Raw genomic sequence first — 19,408 nt, 5'->3', positions numbered from 1 at the left:
ATTTCCGGTTTCAAAGTCCCACAATTACAGGAAACCAAAGGACTCCTGGGATACAGGAAATGACATCCCAGGAGACCTTGCAAATCGCCTTACGACGTCATCGCCTCGTCAGGCCGCAAACCGGAACTGCAGGCTTGCGGTGGATTTAAAGGTATGTATATTAAAAAAAAAAAAATCCAACTTGTTCTTTATTTCACATGGATGATATAATCAGGTAAAGTATGAAAAATGGTGGAACTCCGCTTTAAGTGCTCTTATAGTGAAACGCTCCCATTTACTATCCTAGAGTGAGATTTTCTTTGCAATATGTAATAGTTTTGGAAAACAATAGGACTGTACACTTTTTTTTTTTTTTTGGCCATTTTTTTCATGTGCAAAATTATGTGTGCACTTAAATTGAGTTTTTTTTTTTTTTGGCATGTTGATGCAAATTGCGTTGGCTTAGCTGATATACCAGGATGTTTGTTTACAGATTTATATACGAATTAATGTATTATATATTATAATTAGGTGTGTGTGTGTGTGTGTGTGTGTGTGTGTGTGTGTGTGTGTGTGTGTGTGTGTATATATGTGTGTGTGTGTGTATGTATATATATATATATATATATATGTGTGTGTGTGTGTATATATATGTGTGTGTGTGTGTATATATATGTGTGTGTGTGTATGTATATATATGTGTGTGTGTGTATGTATATATGTGTGTGTGTGTGTGTGTGTGTATATATATATATATATATATATATATATATATATATATATATATATATATATATATATATTTTATGCATCCAACTGGTCAATTTTAAAGTTTTTAAAGGGTGGCTGTATTGATAGGATACTCCTGTGTCCGTTAGGAAGAGCAGTGGCAAGTACAATAACATAGGACCACAAGGAAATGGCGCCCGAGACCATGTGACAGTCTCCAACAAAATGGCGCAAAGACAGGTGTAACACATGATGATTAATGAATGGGAATAAAAGGCATGGCTTGTCGTCCAATCGGCTACTCCTGATGAAGTCACATGTCGTGACGTAATGCGTATGGCATGCCGATAACGTCAAGCCGTAACCGGAAGTGTACGTACCGCCATCTTGGATAAGGGGAATGTATGCTGTTGTATTTACGAGTGTTTGATCCTGCAGTGTCCCAGGAAGACACAAACAAATGTGAGTGCATATTTTAAGAGTTTTTTAATAAAGTACAAAAAAATTGGTTTTGATATACTTCACTATCTGGAGCATTCTTTCCATTTCTGTGGTGCGTTTTGGAGTTTGGTGGTGGAGGAGGAATTGGAGATTACGTATACCAGCATACCCACCTGGGTAAAGGGAAAAGAGCACTTTTTGCCCCAACGGTTTGGGCCCACTCCCAAGTGGCTCATTGTGGAGTTTGGAGGTGCAAGAGGAGTTGGAGATTGTCATACCATTATACCAGCCCGGGTTAAAGGGAAAGTAGAGGTTTGACCTGACGGTTCGGGCAAAAACCATAAGGTGAGCGCATAAGTGTGCTGGAAGTGGAGGTTACATGAATGCACTGGATGGTTACATACAGAGAAGCGATTGCACATTAGTACATGGAGCACAGAACTTTAAAGGAACGGTTCACTATTTATTACAGGTGCCGTCAATTTACACAGCACTTTACATATATATTGTACATTCACATCAGTCCCTAACCCTCAAGAGATGTACAATCTAAGGTCCCTAACTCACATTCATACATACACATACTAGGGACAATTTAGACAGGAGCCAATTAACCTACCAGCATGTCTTTGGAGTGTAGGAGGAAACCAGAGTACCCTGAGGAAACCCACGCAGGCACAGGGAGAACATGCAAACTCCAGGCAGGTGGTGCCATGGTTGGGATTTGAACCAGCGACCCTAGTACTGCCAGGCGGAAGTGCTAACCATTTAGCCACTGTGCTGCCCTAATAATTATATTTGTCATATTGGGACACTGTTTAGATTTAAATGCACAGTGGACAAGATTTGTTAAACGCACGATTAATAAGGGCATGAATATGAAATAGTGCGTTAGTGGTTATATAAGGTGATATGTTGGAAGCACGGAATATGCACTTTGTTATTTTACCATTGTCACATAGCAAGGTATATGTACATATTTGGTTACACAATATTGTGCTGCATATTTTGTATATTGGCTGATTTTCTTTCTTTTTTTTTTTTCTTTTTATGAGCCTTTATAATTTGTCCTTAGACCGAAAATGCATCAGGGTGACAGTGGGTTAGGCTCTGTTCACACTAGCTTTGTAAGCAGGCGTTTTGCAGGTTTTTGAGGGGCGTTTTTAACACCCCTCAAACGCCTATGAAAATTATACACATGGCAGCACACAGTGTTGTTCACACTGAAGCGTTAGTGTCACGGCAAAATTGACGCCTCATGTCATGTCAAGAGGAGTTGAAGCCTTTCAGCTCCTCCCATTCAAGTCTATGGTAATGCTCCTTAAACGCTTGGTAGGCATTTGTGAGGTGTTAATACCATTAACTTCATTCTAGATGTTTTTGGTACGGTTTTAACACTTGTAAAATGCCTATAAAATGCTCCCCCAATGCCTGTCTAATGCCTTTCAAAACGCTATGGGGTGTTTGGGAAGGAGTGTGAACAAGTCCTTAATGTTTCATTTGAAATTATGGGGTATGTAACCTATAGCACACACAGCATGTATTTTTTGTTCAACTTGATGACATGGACTCCAGTGCATGTGCAGAAGTGTGAACGCAGCCTTGAATATTACTGAAATCTATATCCCAGGTTGACATTGCAGACATCATGAACCAGTTGGCTCTTCTGAGTTCTATAATCTCAGAGAGAAGTGCAGGACCTGAAAGCGTACCTTTAAAGTCCTAGATTGTAACCTCGAAAGAGCAGGGCCCTCGATCCCCTCGTGTTTTGCATTGTATTTTATTGTTCTGTCCCCCTTTGTAATGTACAGCGCTGAGCGAACTATTGGGGCTTTATAAATACTGTATAATAAATATGTAAACCCTCACCTTGTAAAACAACCAATTCTTTTTAAAATAGAAATGAAAGGCAGAACATTTGTGTATAGATATTACATTTTTTTTTCCTCTCTCCTTTTTTTATAAGTGATCAGATTCACTCTGTTCTCAGCTTAACAGAGAGGTGGGCAAGGAGAAAAAGCAGCCCATTGATCTTCCCAGTGAATGGCTCTGCAGGGGTGTGTCAGGACAAGTCTGATCATTGGAGGAGAGCAGATAGAGTTCCCAGCACAGCTAAAGAACTGACCACGCCGTCTTCTCATGCCTAGTGTGATCAGTTTTTAATAGGAAAGCAGAAGGACTGGCGGGAATACCAGGGATTTCACACAAGAGGAAGCAATAAAAAGAGAACAGGATATGTTTTCATACAAGTACATGGTATAACAGGTATATATCAAGAATATGAAATGCTGGGTTTACATATTCGTTAACCCTAATCTAAGTTCTCATGTTGCCTTGCCTCTTCCCCACTCTCACAATTTAATTATTTTTTTTTTTTTTCTGTGCCCCCACACCCCAGTATTTTGTGTGTGCACAGAGCAATAGGCCCTGCTGAGCCCTGTGCAGATTTCTCCAGCTCATTTGTGGCTTTCCTCATCCATGTGCAGAGACAGCTACTATGAATGGCTTGAAATGTTGCTGTCTTTGCACATGTGCCGTAAATCTCCCGGAGTGTGTGGATCTGCTAAAGCACTCTGCCAGAAAGGCTGGGCAAAGCCCTCCAGCATGTGCCATAAGAGGGGGTGGGACAGTTCCACTTAAAAGGGAGCTGAAGTTCTGCTTCAAGTCACCCTGGGGGGGTGAATGTTCCCTTTAAATTAAGATTAGTTCGCTATCCCTGTCCCACAGGACTGTGCTGTGTAGCAGAGCTGTATAAGGGTTCATGTACACGGGACGTTTGGGAAAACTCTTCTGAATGATGGAAATTGCTGGAAAACTTAGGTTAAAAATCTGTTTAGTATGTTTGCATACCATGTTTAGAAGCTAAGATAACCTCAGGAGACCTTCCAGAATGCACTGAAAAGCAGTAAAAAAATTAACTATTTCAGACATTTTGAGAGAAATAGAGAGAGCAGAAGCAGAGAGAGCAGTATGTGTTGAGGTGACCTGTCTTTTCTGGTTGTATTCACTATGGATCCCATCATGAGAATAATGCGGCACGTTCTACCATATTTTTCTCCACGCAAAACCTGGAACTGACTGCGCTGGTGTATCGGGTCCATTTGAATACATGGAAAACGCTTTGCATGCATTTCTGATGATGAAAAAGGCTCTGGACAGCATCTGGATATGGAACAGTAAAAAAAAAAAGCTTTTAAATGCAAACGCTTATAAACGCGGTTAGCTGCGTTTACAAGCGGTTGGCATTTGAAACGCTGATAAAATCTAATCCTCAACACAAGGTTGGTGTGTTCAAAAAAACGATTATAAACTCAACTGCTTGTAAACGACTATGTATACATAGGGAAACTTTAGGGAGAGTTTTTTTTTTTTTTTTTTTGTAAACTTGTGTTTATTGAAGTTTTTGAAAATAAGTACAAAACATAGCCTTGTGGTATTCCCCAGCTCACAGAACATAACACCACAAAACAAAGTTTAAAATGATAACCTTGTAGACTTCACCTCCACAACATCTCCAAGATACGCCCGTTCCTAACCTCGGAAACCACTAAGCAACTCATTCACTCCCTTGTTATATCTCGCCTTGACTATAGTAACTCCCTCCTCAATGGCCTACCTCATCACAGGCTATCCCCTCTTCAGTCTATCATGAATGCTGCTGCCAGAATCCTCCACCTTACTAACCGTTCTGTATCTGCCACCCCTCTCTGCCAATCCCTCCACTGGCTTCTCATTGCCCAACGGATAAAATTCAAAACATTAACAATAATCTATAAAGCCATTTATAACTCCGCCCCAAATGACATCACCAATCTGGTCTCCAAATATCACCCAAACCGTACTCTCCGCTCCTCGCAAGACCTCCTACTCTCTAGCTCCCTTGTCTCCTCTTCCCATGCTCGTCTCCATGACTTCTCCAGAGCTTCCCCCATCCTCTGGAACTCTCTACCCCATTTTATTAGACTATCGCCTACTCTGCTCACTTTTTTAGGCGATCTCTGAAAACCTCTCTCAGGGAAGCCTATCCTGCCCTCAGCTAATACTGGAATCTTCTACTCTTTCAACCAGTCCATCCCCCACAGTTACTACCTATTGTACCACTAGCCTCTCCCTCTTAGATTGTAAGCTCCAAGGAGCAGGGCCCTCCTATCCCTCTTGTATTGAACTGTATTGTCTCCTGTTATATTGTAATGCGCTGAGCAAACTGTTGGCGCTATATAAATCCTGTATAATAATAAAAATAATAACCTCATAGTACAATCTTCTGCTGAGCCCTATTTTCTCGCATCGATACATGTAAAGAGTATGAATGTGTTGGCTATGAATCCAGTGCTGAGTAGGTCTTGCACATCTGCTGGACAGAGCTGGGAAGCTGATGTAGTAATCTTTAAAAAAAAAAAAAAAAAAAAAGCATTCCTTCACAAAACAGAGCACAGCGTGTCAAAGTGCAACTTTATGAAAGAAAAAAAAAAATGGGAAAACTGGTGGGATTTTTAATGCAATGCCTCCTCTTCATTAAAGTTACTTACATTCCTGTCCACCCTTGTACAGTGAGCTGTGCACATGCAGCTCATTGTAGAAGTTTGCCAGTGCCGACATGACTGAACAACTGCGCATGCATGGGAGTGATGTCATTGCGGCCCAGCCAGTGAAAGCGGCTGAAGATTGATACCCGGAATCCAGCTACCCGAAGATGTGAGTGGCTGGTGGGCAGCTCCAGGATGCCACATCACTGGAGTGAAGATGAGTACAGCTCCACTTTTGTGTATTGAGGACGCTGTATTGCATTGGGAGGTTTTTTGCAGCCATTTATAAATTCTAGATTGTTCACTTTTAGGATAGCAATAGGCTCTGTTTTTAATTCCATTTAAGGGTACCTTTAATAAATCAAGTCAATGCATTAAAAAAAAAAATACTGTGATTTTAAAATTTGTGGTATACATAATTGATGCTCCTGTTATGTTTGCCTAGAATGCCTAGAATTTTTTTCTATTTTGCAAACATAAAAATGTTCAATCAGACGACTTGAATGATGCATTCTTCTGGTATGTGTCTGTTTTTGTATGTCTGTCTTTCTCCGGCTCCATAGAGACAGCATAGGTTTACTGTGTACTGTGTCTTTTCTCAAGGTGTTCACCTGTAAACCCCCAATGTTGCTTCAAGAGACGAGTGCTGGAGACCTCCTGACAAAGGCGGCAGCTCAGGGAGATTTTGAGGAGGTGAAGAGACTGCTGCACCAGGAGAGGATCCATCCCGACTGCCTCAACCGCTTTGGGAGGACTGCATTGCAGGTGTGCAGGAGATTGTGTATATTATTATTATTATTTTTTTTTTTTATACCCACACAGAAACTGTGGCAAATTTGGCAAATTTTCATAATAAAGTAAGGCTATAATTGTTTGTGCCAAATGTGTTTTGTTTAAGTTTATGAATTGTATTTTTTTTGTTATACTATATTTACAGTGCTCAGCATAAATGAGTACACCCCAAAAGATTTGTCAGAAAACCTTTTAGTTTCCTTTCAGAGTCAAACTTTTCTATGGGGCACCATACTACAAAATACTTCCACAAATACAGGCCATTGATTGCAAACAAGATTTGTTAATTTGCACACACAAAAAAAGTATTTTTCCTAACAAATTCATTCAAGACCATGTTGCAAATATGAATACACCCCAATGAAAGGCTTAGGAAAAAAGCTAAATTTTAGACAACAAAATCCTAATTAACAAGAATTCAGTTACAGGTAAGTCTAATTATTCATTAAATAGGTGTCCAGCAGACAGTTGATTATAAAGGGGCATTTCTTAACAAAGAAAACCCCTTCCCATTTCATGCTGACAGCAGTGGCACCACATGGATGAGAAATGTCACCAGATCTGAGAGAAAATAATTTCTTTATAGACCAAAGGTGAAGGCTACAAGAAGATCAGCAAAGCTTTACTTATCAGTCAGAATACTGTAGCAAAAGTGATACAAAAATTAACAACAATGGAACTGCATCCATCTCACAGAGACGTCCAGGCCATCCACCGAAGTTAACACCTCGACAGGAGTGTCTTCTGATGAGAAGGGTTGCAGAAAATCGTCATGCAAGTTCATTGCAGTTAGCTAAAGAAGTAGAAACCCAAACTGGGGTGATTGTTGCCCGTGACACAATACGGGGTACACTGCAGAGGAATGGCATGAATGGGTGTCGTCCATGAAGGAAGCCTCTCCTAAAGCCCATGCACAAAAAAAACGATCTAGAATTTGCTAGGGCCCATGCAGAAAGTCTATGGAGACTACATATTACTCTGGAGTAATGAGACCAAGATAAATGTTTTTGGAACTGATGGCTTCAAAACTGTATGGTGTAAAGATGAGGAGTACAAAGAAAAATGCATTCTGCCTACAGTGGTGGCCGTGTCCTTCTGTGGGGCTGCTGGTGCCGGGGAGCTGCATTTCATTGATGGTATCATGAATTCACACATGTACTGCTCTATATTGAAAGAGAAGATGCTACCATCACTCCATGACCATGGTCGTTGTGCATTTTTCCAACATGACAATGATCCAAACCACACATCTAAGGCCACTATTGCATTTCTGAAGAACAGAGTGAAAGTGATTCAGTGGCCAAGTATGTCTCCTGATCTGAACCCAATCAAACGCCTATGGGGAATTCTGAAGAGACAAGTTGAGCATCACTGTCCATTCAGCATCCAGGCTCTAAAAGAGGTCATTCTTGAAGAATTGAAAAAGATTGATGTTGCAATATGTCACCAACTTGATCATTCCATGCCTAGAAGACTTGGTCCTGTCCTTACAAATCATAAAGGTCATACAAAATACTAGATGGAGTAGTTTTTGTTGTGGGGTGGATTCATTTTTGCATCAACTAATTTGAGTAAAGAAGATTTTGCAATTTAAGTTCTATTATTAACCTTACTTTCATGTAATGAAACGTTCTACAAAACTAAAATTTTGGAAATTGTTCTTGTGTTCATTGAGATATTGATTAAAATCTTACTTTCAAAAGGGGTGTACTCATTTATGCTGAGCACTGTACGCAGTTCTTTACTTGTTTTCCCAAAAACCATTATTACATGACAAGGGCTTCCCATATCACTATGTGCTAGTAAAATAGAGGGCACAGCACAAGTATTTCCTTTCAGGCTTGCTGTCTTTCCCTGAAAACTTATACAGAGACGGTGGAGTCCCGGGCAATCCCAGGACCTCACCCCTTATACATATTGGGGTCTTGCACATGCCTAGCATAAATTTCCTGGGATTTTCCCACACACAGCTTAGCCGGAGCTACTGATCAATGTATTCCGTTGCAATAAGATCGACTGGCTGGTGGGATTTCTCCATCTAGCGTGCGCGCGTGTGTTGTTTTTTTTTTTTTTTTCTTCTTTTTAGTTTTGCTCAAAAACACTGTCTGTGGTCAGGTTTAGTCTCATACCCGTGGCAGTTTGATCATTGTTTGATCTATTCAACAACAAAACATCACCCTGTAATTATTGTTTCTCTGTGCTGTCAGGGGTTGTGGGACTCCCTTAGGCAGAAGCGGCTTGTTCATTTTGCTGTCTTTTAATTTTCGGTTGTCGCACCACTCCCTGCACTGTAGGTGTGCAAAATTAACTTTGTACAGCAACTGTAAGACTTCAGGTATCTACTAGCGTCTGAACTGGTATCGCAGTAAATGTTTTAACTGCTATCCTTTTTCCCCTACCATACATTTTTAGCATATTCATAGATCATACATATGTTACTTTTATGCAATATCTTCATGTTATGCAATGCGGTCATCAAGCCACTGATTAATTTCCACTTTCATCCAGCATATCAAAGGGTTAATTCCTTCTACATCCATTTCATAAGACTCATGGTCTCAGACCTTTTGGTTTGACTTGACCATAAACTTCTTTTGCATCTTTCAAGTAATTTAATGGACAGGCCAGGAGACTCCTGGCCTGCACCATTTAGCAATTTTTAGAGGTAGACTCATACCCACCCACTTTTTTGACCAATCATAACTACAGAAGATGGTGGATGGAGGTGAGTGGGTTTTCAAGTGAAATCTATCTACTGTATGTGGACCAGATTTTGTCATATTTGCCTGGGCAGCCTCTGCTCATGTATGTCTGAGAGAATTGGGTTCCTAGTGGCATGCCTAAGTTGAAGATATCTGAAGAAATGCCAGTTGGAGAGATCATATTCCTCTTTTAATGAGTCAAAGGTATGGAGGTCGCCTGTCTGAAAGATATGATTGAGGGTGTGAATTCCCGCTGGAATCAGAAATTTTAGTCAGGTGAGGGAGCACAGGGTTGCCCCAGAGAGGGGTTTTAGGAGACCAGACTTCGAGGTTACATGACCATTTTGAGCAGCTTTAATTCTCATTTTCAATGTTTGAGTTACGGCCAGAGACAATAGGGGCCCTCTATAGACCAAAGATTGGAGTAGTTGAGGGGAGCCAACTATCGCCTCCAAATCTAAAGCAGGGCTCCCATCAGGAAAAGTAAACCAGTAGTGTGGGGTAATTAAAAGGGAGGTCAGGTAGTAAAAAAAAAATACAAATTCCGCAGAGCCAAACCAGCTGCTTCAGTAGGAAGCTGTATGGTAAGAGCTATTCCAAAAAGGACTTGGGTTCTAGGGAAACATAAATTCCCAAATATTTAAACTGTTGAACCCATTGCAAGGGGGTAGTGGTGGCCAACTGATATGCATGTTTGTCTTAGGGAAAGAGGGTAGGTTTGGACCAGTTTATGCTTCTACCTGAGTAATAACTAAAGTCTATAAAGGTCTGCAGAGAGGCGGTCAAGGAGGACTGAGCATCATTATTACACAGCAACGTGCCATTGGCATACAATGATAACTTGTCTTCCAGTGCCCCTGCCCGCAGACCTCGAATTTGATGGTTGGCATGAACCAAAGTTGCAAGGGGTTCCATGGCCAAAACTAAAAGGCCTAGTGACGGGGCAACCCTGCCTTGCACCTTTTATGTAAGGCAAAAGAAGTGGAGACGATATTGTTGGCAAATACTCTGTCTGTAGAGGCTGAATATATTAACTTGACCCACTATATAAATTTAGGGCCAAAACAAAATATAAGTAAAGTGACCCAGAGGTGTGGCCACTCCAAAGAGTCGAATGATTTTTCGCTGTCTAGAAAAGTGGTAACTGTGGTGCCATTATTGACATGCTGAACACGGAGATGTGAGAATAAGTTGTCAGTGCCCTTACCTGGGATGAATCCAGCCTGATCTTTATGAACCTGCGTGGTAATAGATTCTTCCAGCTAGGTCCTTCGCCAGGATACTTGCACCCACGTTAACCACTTCAAGTCCGAACACTTTTACCCCCTTCCTGTCCAGGCCAATTTTCAGCTTTCAGTGCTATCACATTTTGAATGACAATTGCGCGGTCATGCAACACTGTACCCATATAAATCTTTTAGCATTTTTTCAGACAGATAAAAATCCCAGTGGTGAATAAATAGCAAAAAAAAAATAAAACTTTATTTTGGTGGTATGTAAATGAAAAAGTCCACAAATTTTGAAAGTGTTTTTTCTTATAAAATTTTGCAAATAGTATTTCATCATAAATCTTGGCCAAAATTTATTCCGTTATCTTTTTAGTAAAAAAAAATAAACCAAATTAGTTTATAACCAAAAATTATAATTTTTAAACACTTTTTTTTTTTTTTTACTTTTATTTTTCTATATTTATTTTTTCATACGGTCACCTTAGCAGTACAGTGTCACCATGGTGACACTGTACTACTTGTAGGGGATGATGAAGATTTTTTTTTTTTTTTTTTCATACACTAATTGCTTTATCACCGATAAAGGCTGTAAAAGCAATCATTTCTCCTTCTCTCTGTCTGCATTCTTGCAGCCATTGAGAACTACTGAGTGAGCTGTGATTGGTCACAGCTTGTCACATGGTACAAGGCTGTTTGGAATAGCCTTATACCATGTGATCTCTGTGATGTTTCACACGTAGTAAGCAATGATATCAGAAGTGACATCTTGCTTACTACTCTGCATATGATCACTGATCGGCCGATCAGTGATCACATGATCGGGACCTCGCACAGAGGTCCCGTCCGACGATCGGTGTTCCACTGTGTCCGGATGCCACCCGACCCTGCACTGCCACCGTCTGGCCGTTTATATACAACGGATGGACGGGAGGTCGTTAAGGAGGTCTATTGGGCAGTAAGAAGAACATGTATTAGGGTCTTTCCTTGGTTTGCATATAGTCACAATCATTGCCTTCATCTTAGATGTTGGGAAGGTCTGAGTTCGAATAACATGTGAAAGTGTCTTGTGGAGGCAAGGAACCAGAATGTCAGCATAGTGTTTATAATATTCCACCAGGAGGCAATAAGTCCCAGAAGCTTTACCGGACTGTAATGATATGATGGCTTGAAGTTTCTCATCTGGGGTGGTATCGGCCTCTAGATCAGAACAGTAGGAGACAACAAGGGTAGGGAAATGTTATTTCTCCTCACTGCCTTTCACCCCAATTATTCTGTCTCATCGCCTCTGAAGCTCATTCCAAACGGGCTTCAGAGAAGAGAGAGATTTAAACACGTCTAAATATACCCTATACCCCGTGATGGAGATTATGCATGGTGTAGGGATAACAGGATGTGGGTATGACATTCTAGTTTTCCATTAATGTGCAACTGCACCTTTGCACTTTTATAGTAGTCTCCTGTCCTCTTCTCGCTCTTACACCTTCCTGTACCCAATCCAGTGAGAGAACGCTGTCTAGATTACACAGCAGACAGGGTGGATAAAAATCAATGATTTAAAAAAAAAAAAAAAAAATTGGATTTTTTTTTTTATTTAAATCAGATTTTTTTGAATAAAATGCTTTTTGGAGGAAAATATATTACCATCCAAAGGTTATTCCATCATGAAATAAAGATTAGTTTTTTAATTATGTAGAATAAGGCTGTATAGGTTTAATTTTTTTTTTTTTAAATTCCATGAATCCATTCACAATGTCATGCTTTTCCAGAGGTTTTTGTAAAATTATTGGGCAGTTTCTCTGCCTACAAGATATTATCACAGATGATTGGTTTACTTTGCAGTTCTCAAAACTGAATTTGACTCAGCGGAGATCACATGCCTCTTCTTCACAGCAAAAATGTTATAACATGAACAGAGTTAAGAAAAAGACCTTCATCCTAACTTCTACAAACCTATGAATACAGAATCAACCCCTTCAGTGCTAAGTTTCAAGAAGTTCATTGAATAGAATAGAAACAATATTTTTCTGATTGTTTGGAGTGGAATAGATCTGCACAAGAAGAAAGTGAAACTAAATGTGAGGAGGGAGGGGCTGACAGTCTACGTTTCTTAAAATATATATATTTTGTTTAGCCAAATTGGTTACCAAACATGGATGTTTAAGCAAATCACATATGCTGGAATGTTATTGTTTCAGATGAATAAATCTATTTAAATTGTTATTATTAAGGTAATGATTATTTATTTTTCTCCTTCCTAAGTACAACAGAAAAGTTGTCCAAATATGAATGATTAACCTATTAAACTGGGGATAAAAAAACTAATATGAAAAGTTATTCTAAAAATCTTCATCTACTTGCATATTAAAGTTATACCAGCAAGAATTAGTCTTTATGTAGAAAACTAGGATTTAAATCAAGCCTTACTGACTAGTGATTTTAAATCAGTTTGATTTAAATCAAATCCACCCTGACAGCAGATAGTCAAAATGTTCCTCACTTGCGCTCTGCACTCTCCTGAGTACAAGATTTTACCCTAGACCAGTGGTGGGCAACCTTTTTTTTCAACTGAGCCAAATCTCGCCAAAACCACGATTGAAATTTATTTTGAGAGCCACATTTTTAAAACTGAAAATACATCCCCCATATAGTAATTCATCCCCCCTATAGTAATTCATCCCCCATATAGTAATTCATCCCCCCTATAGTAATTCATCCCCCATAGTAATTCATCCCCCCTATAGTAATTCATTCCCCATATTGTGTCAATTCACTTACCTTTGCTCCGCGGGTTCCTCTTGCCGTGTTCCCGCGCCGTTCCGGTCTTCAGGGCGGACTGTGAGAGGAGAGGAGTTCGTCACGCTGCCCCGCCTACATCCTGACAGCCAATGTTTGCCACGCTCCGCGGGCCGGATTAAAAGGTCCGCCGGGCCGTAGTTTGCCCATTGCCGGGCTAGCTGCAGAGTCCTGACTTTTGGTGCGGCCGCCCGAGAGGAGGGAGGGGAGCGGGCGCCCGGCACACAGAAGAGCCGCATGAAAGCGTGTAAAGAGCCGCATGTGGCTCACGAGCCGCGGCTTGCTGACCACTGCCCTAGACTAACTAGACCGAATCTAAAGCTCATGGGTGGGCCTGCCCGGAAAGGGCATCATAGTTGGTGGCCACATGCTGGATCTGGGGCAAATGTGTGTAAAACTGGGAGGGGCAGGAGGACTACGATATAAATTGCAGTTCTTTTAAAGAATTAAAATAGGTGATACTGCAATTGGTCTGTTCTTCCTTCATGTCTGGAATACATTTCTTTCTATCCATCTGTCTACAGGTGATGATGTTCGGTAGTACGTCTGTAGCATCAGAACTGCTGAAACAAGGAGCCACGACAAACATTCAAGACTCGCATGGAATAACACCGGCACACGATGCAGCCCGTACAGGTTTCCTAGACACATTGCAGATCCTGGTTCAGTATGGCGCAGATCTTAATGTGCCTGATGTCTCCGGGTCTCTCCCTATTCACTTGGCTCTTCGTGAAGGTCACATTCCTGTCGTTGTCTACCTCGCTTCACGATCCAACCTGCAGCATCGTGACCGAGAGGGTCGAACGCCCTTACAGCTCGCCTCTACGCTTGATCCCAGCCTTGCAGCTGTTTTGGAGCATTATACGTAGGAAAAAAAAACATTTGATGGCATCAAAGAGGCCACATGAACAACAGATGGTGTGATCCATATTGCTAATGCTGTGTGTTTTGGTATTGCCGCATTATATAACACAGCTTAAATTCCACAGATTAATCCCTTGGACAGGAATAAAGTGCATCCATCTCCAGGCAATGTGAAGAAAGCCACCGTGTGTCCTAATATCCTCCGTAGACTCTATTATATATATTTTTTTTTTTATTAGAGCCTATGACATCTCACATAAGTCAGCCATAACATGGATTCCTTAAGGCTGGCTGTTGAAGAATATTGGCTTCTTTCACAAAATGGCCATCTCTGTTGTTGAGCAACTCATGCACTTTATCTTTCTGATCTGTTCATGTTGAAGTTTATCAATGCACAGAAATATTCAGTAAGATGGTGTAGGGAATGCTGAATGTTTTTGGGTTGCAGCAGATATCATTGTTGCTCTTTGCACCATCTTATTGGATTTGCCTGTTAACATCTGTTGTCCATTTTGGACAATTTGGAGGCTTTTCAGAGACTTTTTGGGTGTATATATTAATATATATGTATGCATATAATTTAAATGTGTACTTATGGCCGGTTATGTGCAGTTTTTAATTTTTTTTAATTTTTTCTTTTACTACTCAGGTTGTTTCATTTTGATGCATAATAATATTTTGTCATGTTTATTTACCTATTACATCTTGTTTTATGCAAAAGGATTGAAAGTAAGCTGTCATGTGATCTGAAGGTACTATGACGCACAGTAACCATCAGGTATTACAAGATTTAATACCTAACTTTTCTGAGGGGAAAAAGATCAAGGTATAAGGCAGGGCAGCAAAGATGACATTCTGTAAATTGTATTTATCAGACTTTTTGTTTGTTGGTCTCTGCAGGCCCAACTCCTGGTTAGAAAATGACACACACACCAAGGGTTAAATGCTTGTTCACTCTAGGGGGTAGAGGAAGGGATTGTATTGCTTGATGTATTCCCTACAACAGACGTCCGTGCTCTCCTCCTGATGCTATGGACTGCCCTACAGCACCTTCATGTTCAGTGCAGGGCTGTTAGTCCTGCATTGTATGTGAGGAGGTAAGCAGGCAACCAAGGGCCTTAGGCTGGCCATACACTATACAATTTTCTGCCCATTTTCCTTTTAGATTTACCTTCAACTGTGTAGTGCAAGGTTCTACCTAATTGGAAACCATTGAAAGTGTTGTTTTGGGTTTGACCTCCTATTATATGGTTTTTGGTAAATCTAAAGCAAAAATCTCAAGAAAATTGTATAATGTATGGCCAGCCTTAGAGAAGACCAGTCACACGGATAGAGGAAGCTTACTGGAGGAAGAACTAAGGCTACATTCACACCGAAGCGTTGCATTTTCTGGAGCAGAATTGCATGTTTTTGCAGCTTTTGGTAGGTCCCCCCCCCCCCCGCAAGTAAAAAGTGTGGATGCTGCTGAAAAAGCTCATCGAACACTTTTCAGGCATTTCCATTGAGGTCTATAGGGACAAAACCGCTCAATTCTGCCTAAAAAGTGGCTCATGTACTTTTTTGAGTGACAGGCATTTTGCTACAAGCAACAGGACGCTCAGAACAGGGGCTATTGAAAACAATAGATTTGTTTGTTTAGTCTTTGTTCACAAAAAGTTGCTTTGAACCGCAGGCGGAATCACTGCGATTTTCAAAACTTTTAAAATGTTGAATCGCACATTAGCATGTTCAGGTGTCATTCGTTTTAATGGCGCCTAAAAACACGCAGCAATTCAGCTGCAATTCTCGCGCAACGAATCACGTTGCAATTGCGCAACACGTGTTACCCAAAAGAAGTTGTGAAACATCTTTTGGGCGATGCACAACAATCCCGGCAGAATTCACCCACGGTTTTAGGTGCCGTTGGAGTGAAAGGCACTTGAACACTCTGAGGTGCGATTTGACATTTTAACAGAGTGTTTTGAAATTGTGGGCAGAATTACGGTGATTCCACCCGCAATTTAAAACGCCTATATGTGAATGGAGCCAGAGTGTTTGTTTTTTGAGCTTTGAGCTACAAAGCGCTCAAGTGTGAACTGGGCCTAGATTAAGTTTAAGGGTCAGTTCACGTCATAGAAACGCAGTCCTGATGCGTCTTTGCATGTGCTCTTTTGGTGCCGTTCCCCCCCCCCCCCTTTTTATTTATTTATTTTTTTTTTTTTTTATCTTAAATGGGGATATGTGCATTGTGGTGGGTTTTTGCCATGTTTCAGCACAGTTAAAACAAGAAGAAAAAAAAAAAAACAGTAGTTTTTCTGCACCTTTTTTTTTTTTTTTTTTTTTTTTTTTTTTTTGGCACTGGGATAAACTAGGCCACTAGAACCCATACAACTTACTGTCAATGTGTGTGTTTTTTTTTTTTTTTTTTTTTTTAACACTCGCCTCACTGGACTGCATCTGGTATGAACTGGCCCTCACACCTTTTTTCCTCCAACCATAGACTTAACAAGCATTTAACCTTGCAGTGTGCCTGGAGTTGGGCTTGAAATATCTTGAATACTGTGTTCACAGTTTGTGCAGGTCTTGATCAAACTTCAGTCGCTTTTTGTTGGACTGAAAAAAATTCAGTTTTCTGAAAGTCATTTATTTTCACTTAAGTATTTGGGGCTTTTTTTTTCTATCTGAAATCAGCTTTTCAAAGATGGACTATTTGTGAGAGATGTCCTATAAATACCTGTTCATTTCTTCTGAGTATGGATGGTGGCATCTGTTTTCAGCATGGTTGTTTTCAGATAAGGGCTCAGGCTTCAACTTCCATGAGAGAACCAGGGCTGTATGGAGACACTGTCACCTCACTTATTCAGGGCACAGTTGCAGCATCTTTGTAAAGAGCCTTTGGGGGCTTGCATTGCTAGTGCTCAGATTCAGGGCTGTGCGTGTGCATATAAACAGGCAGCGTATGTACGTAAGGCTGTAGTTCCAGCCATGCAAGGGCTCCAAGGGACTATGCAAGGCAATGGCGGCGGGGGGGGGTTAGAGTACAAGGCAACTTTACATTCTTCCCAAGTTTTAAGAATGCATTAAACATGGTCAGCAGCATTATATTAAATATATATTTTTTTTTTATACTTACGAGGGTTATTGACACTTTTGAACTTTGAACTGTGGGCTTCTTCTTTGTCTTGCAGTATCATTTGTGTTAGTGTTTTACATTTCTTTTTATCGTTTTAAAATTATACATGTCAACAAATGTATATGAAACAGAGAAAAGCATAACGCAGTGCAGATTATCAAAGCCCCGTCACCCTCTTCAGAAACTAAATTCCGAACTAAATGACTCCCAAAAGTAGTTTTAAAAAAAATGTCCCCAGATCACTCATGAGACTACAATTTAGGGGTAGGCGGACTAGCAGATGAGGAATGTTCCTCCTTATAATACTCCCACGAGCTTGCATTGTGAGCTTTGCTTATGCTGATAAATTTCATAGATTCCGGTTTCCCAAACCGTAGCGTGGGAGGACACTTGTATTCCATAACTGCTAGCGCAGTGTTTAGAAGAAAATTGCCCTTTGGGGATTGATGTGATGTGAAGTTCATAGTCCTCACCAAGCACGTGCCAGAGAATATTGCAGTGCCTTTAAATCGTATAGATCGCAAGTAACAATGATACAGGTATTACAAATTGTCTTGGAAAAATAACAAATACCTTGATGAAAAACCGCTTTAAAGAGGAGCTTTTCTTGCATCTGATCTATCGTCTGCCTCTTTTTTAATTGTATGTCTTCTGTTGGACTGCACAGAACTACTTTCCAGGCAGAGCAAAAAAATAAATTTGTCTATAACTAAGGCTGGCCATGCACTATCCATTTTTCTATACAATTTCTGCCCAATTTCCTTTAGATTTACCTTCAACTATGTAGTGCAAGAGCCTGCCTAATTGGATACAATTGAAAGTGTTGTTATGCAGGCCATAGACCGGCCGAAAACCGGCCGTTTTGAAAAAAAAAAAAAGATAAAATCGGTCGTTCAATAGGCCGACGTTACCACCAACGGTAAAAAAAAAAAAAAAATCTGCCAATTTTCGTTCCGTCTACGGCCCGGTATTTAATTACTTCTGTTCCTGCAGAGAGCTCCACTATTATATTTGACATGAAAAAGTATTGCGGTTGCAGCAATGTATCTATTTGTATCCATTTCAGCTACAGATGTTTTTATTCAGATACAAATAGATACATTGTTGCAACAGCAATACTTTTTCATGTCAAATATAATAGTGGACTGGAATTCTTCTTGCTGGTCACGGCTCATTCGCAGATTTTTTTATCAGTAAAAAGATCGGCCGATTTGCCCATCATTGCCAGGAAAATCGGCCGATTTTTTTTTTTTTTTTTCCCCCCCCCCCCCCCCAACTTCACCGATAAAATAAATGTGCCAAAATCCCAAAAAAAGGCCGACCAATTAACCCACTAACTGTGCGAAAATTGGCCAATTTTTTTTTTTTTTGTGCCAAAAAAATCGGCTGATTTTCGACCCGTCTATGGCCTGCATTAGGTTTGACCTCATATTTTATGGTTTTTTGGTAAATCTAAACCAAAAATGTCAAAAAACTTGGTTCATTTTATACAATACAATTTTCTTGAGATTTTTGGTTTAGATTTACCAAAATCCATATAATAGGAGGTCAAACCTAAACAACACTTTTAATTGTATCCAATTAGGCAGGCCCTTGCACTACATAGCTGAAGGTAAATCTAAAGGAAATTGGACAGAAAATTGTATAGTGTATGGCCAGCCTAAGCCATCTTTTTATTACAAGCTGACGAATGGCTAGTAATAGTCTGCAGCTTGCCTGTAGATGACCGTCTGAAGTGAAATCCACTTGGCGAAGCAAGATCCCCCACCTTGACATACATTATGTGTGATGCTTCTCTGCTTTTTCTAGTTAGTTTTGCAAAAAGAAAACAAGTAGGCTGCATCTGTTTTGCGAGGTGTCTTGAACCTCGTTCACACAGGTGTTGGAAATAGGCGGTTGGCTTGCATTACTACCACTTCTTATCTGCCTATCCAAGCCACTCAGGATTGTTAAAACATGGAGCAGATGGTGGTGTACACATGGCAGCATTAGTGTCGCTTGGCTTCATGGTGAGGCAAAAGTAATCCCTCCACAGTGTTCAGCTGCAAACATGCCTATATAGCCTGGTTTCCAGATTGTGACGTGTCATTTCCCATTGTAGCATTGTAAAATAAAACAACTTGCAGTGGGTGTTTGAGGAGCATCACTCCATGTGACACGATCACCTATACCATGCATCTGAAACACGCATTGACACTATAGGTGCATGTCAATGGTCGCTTCCAAATTGAACACTTGTGT

At 40.4% G+C, this 19,408-nt stretch overlaps 1 protein-coding gene across 1 annotated transcript in view; it reads left to right on the top strand.

Moving 5' to 3' along the window:
- CDKN2D (cyclin dependent kinase inhibitor 2D) overlaps window positions 1-16,213 on the top strand; it is a 32,610-nt gene extending 16,397 nt beyond the window's left edge. The window contains exons 2-3 of the mRNA XM_089662627.1: window positions 6,279-6,440; window positions 13,716-16,213. Coding sequence (XP_089518753.1) covers window positions 6,300-6,440; window positions 13,716-14,060 — 486 coding nt within the window. The 5' untranslated portion in view covers window positions 6,279-6,299 and the 3' untranslated portion in view covers window positions 14,061-16,213. The remainder of the gene's footprint in view (window positions 1-6,278; window positions 6,441-13,715) is intronic.
- Window positions 16,214-19,408: the final 3,195 nt, after the last annotated feature.

Source organism: Staurois parvus, unplaced genomic scaffold (assembly GCF_062004578.1).
Source record: "Staurois parvus isolate SC_StPar_1 unplaced genomic scaffold, SC_StPar_1.0 ptg001506l, whole genome shotgun sequence".
Classification (NCBI taxonomy): domain Eukaryota; kingdom Metazoa; phylum Chordata; class Amphibia; order Anura; family Ranidae; genus Staurois; species Staurois parvus.
Note: the sequence above shows the minus strand (reverse complement) of the source record. Positions and strands in the feature narration are given on the sequence as shown.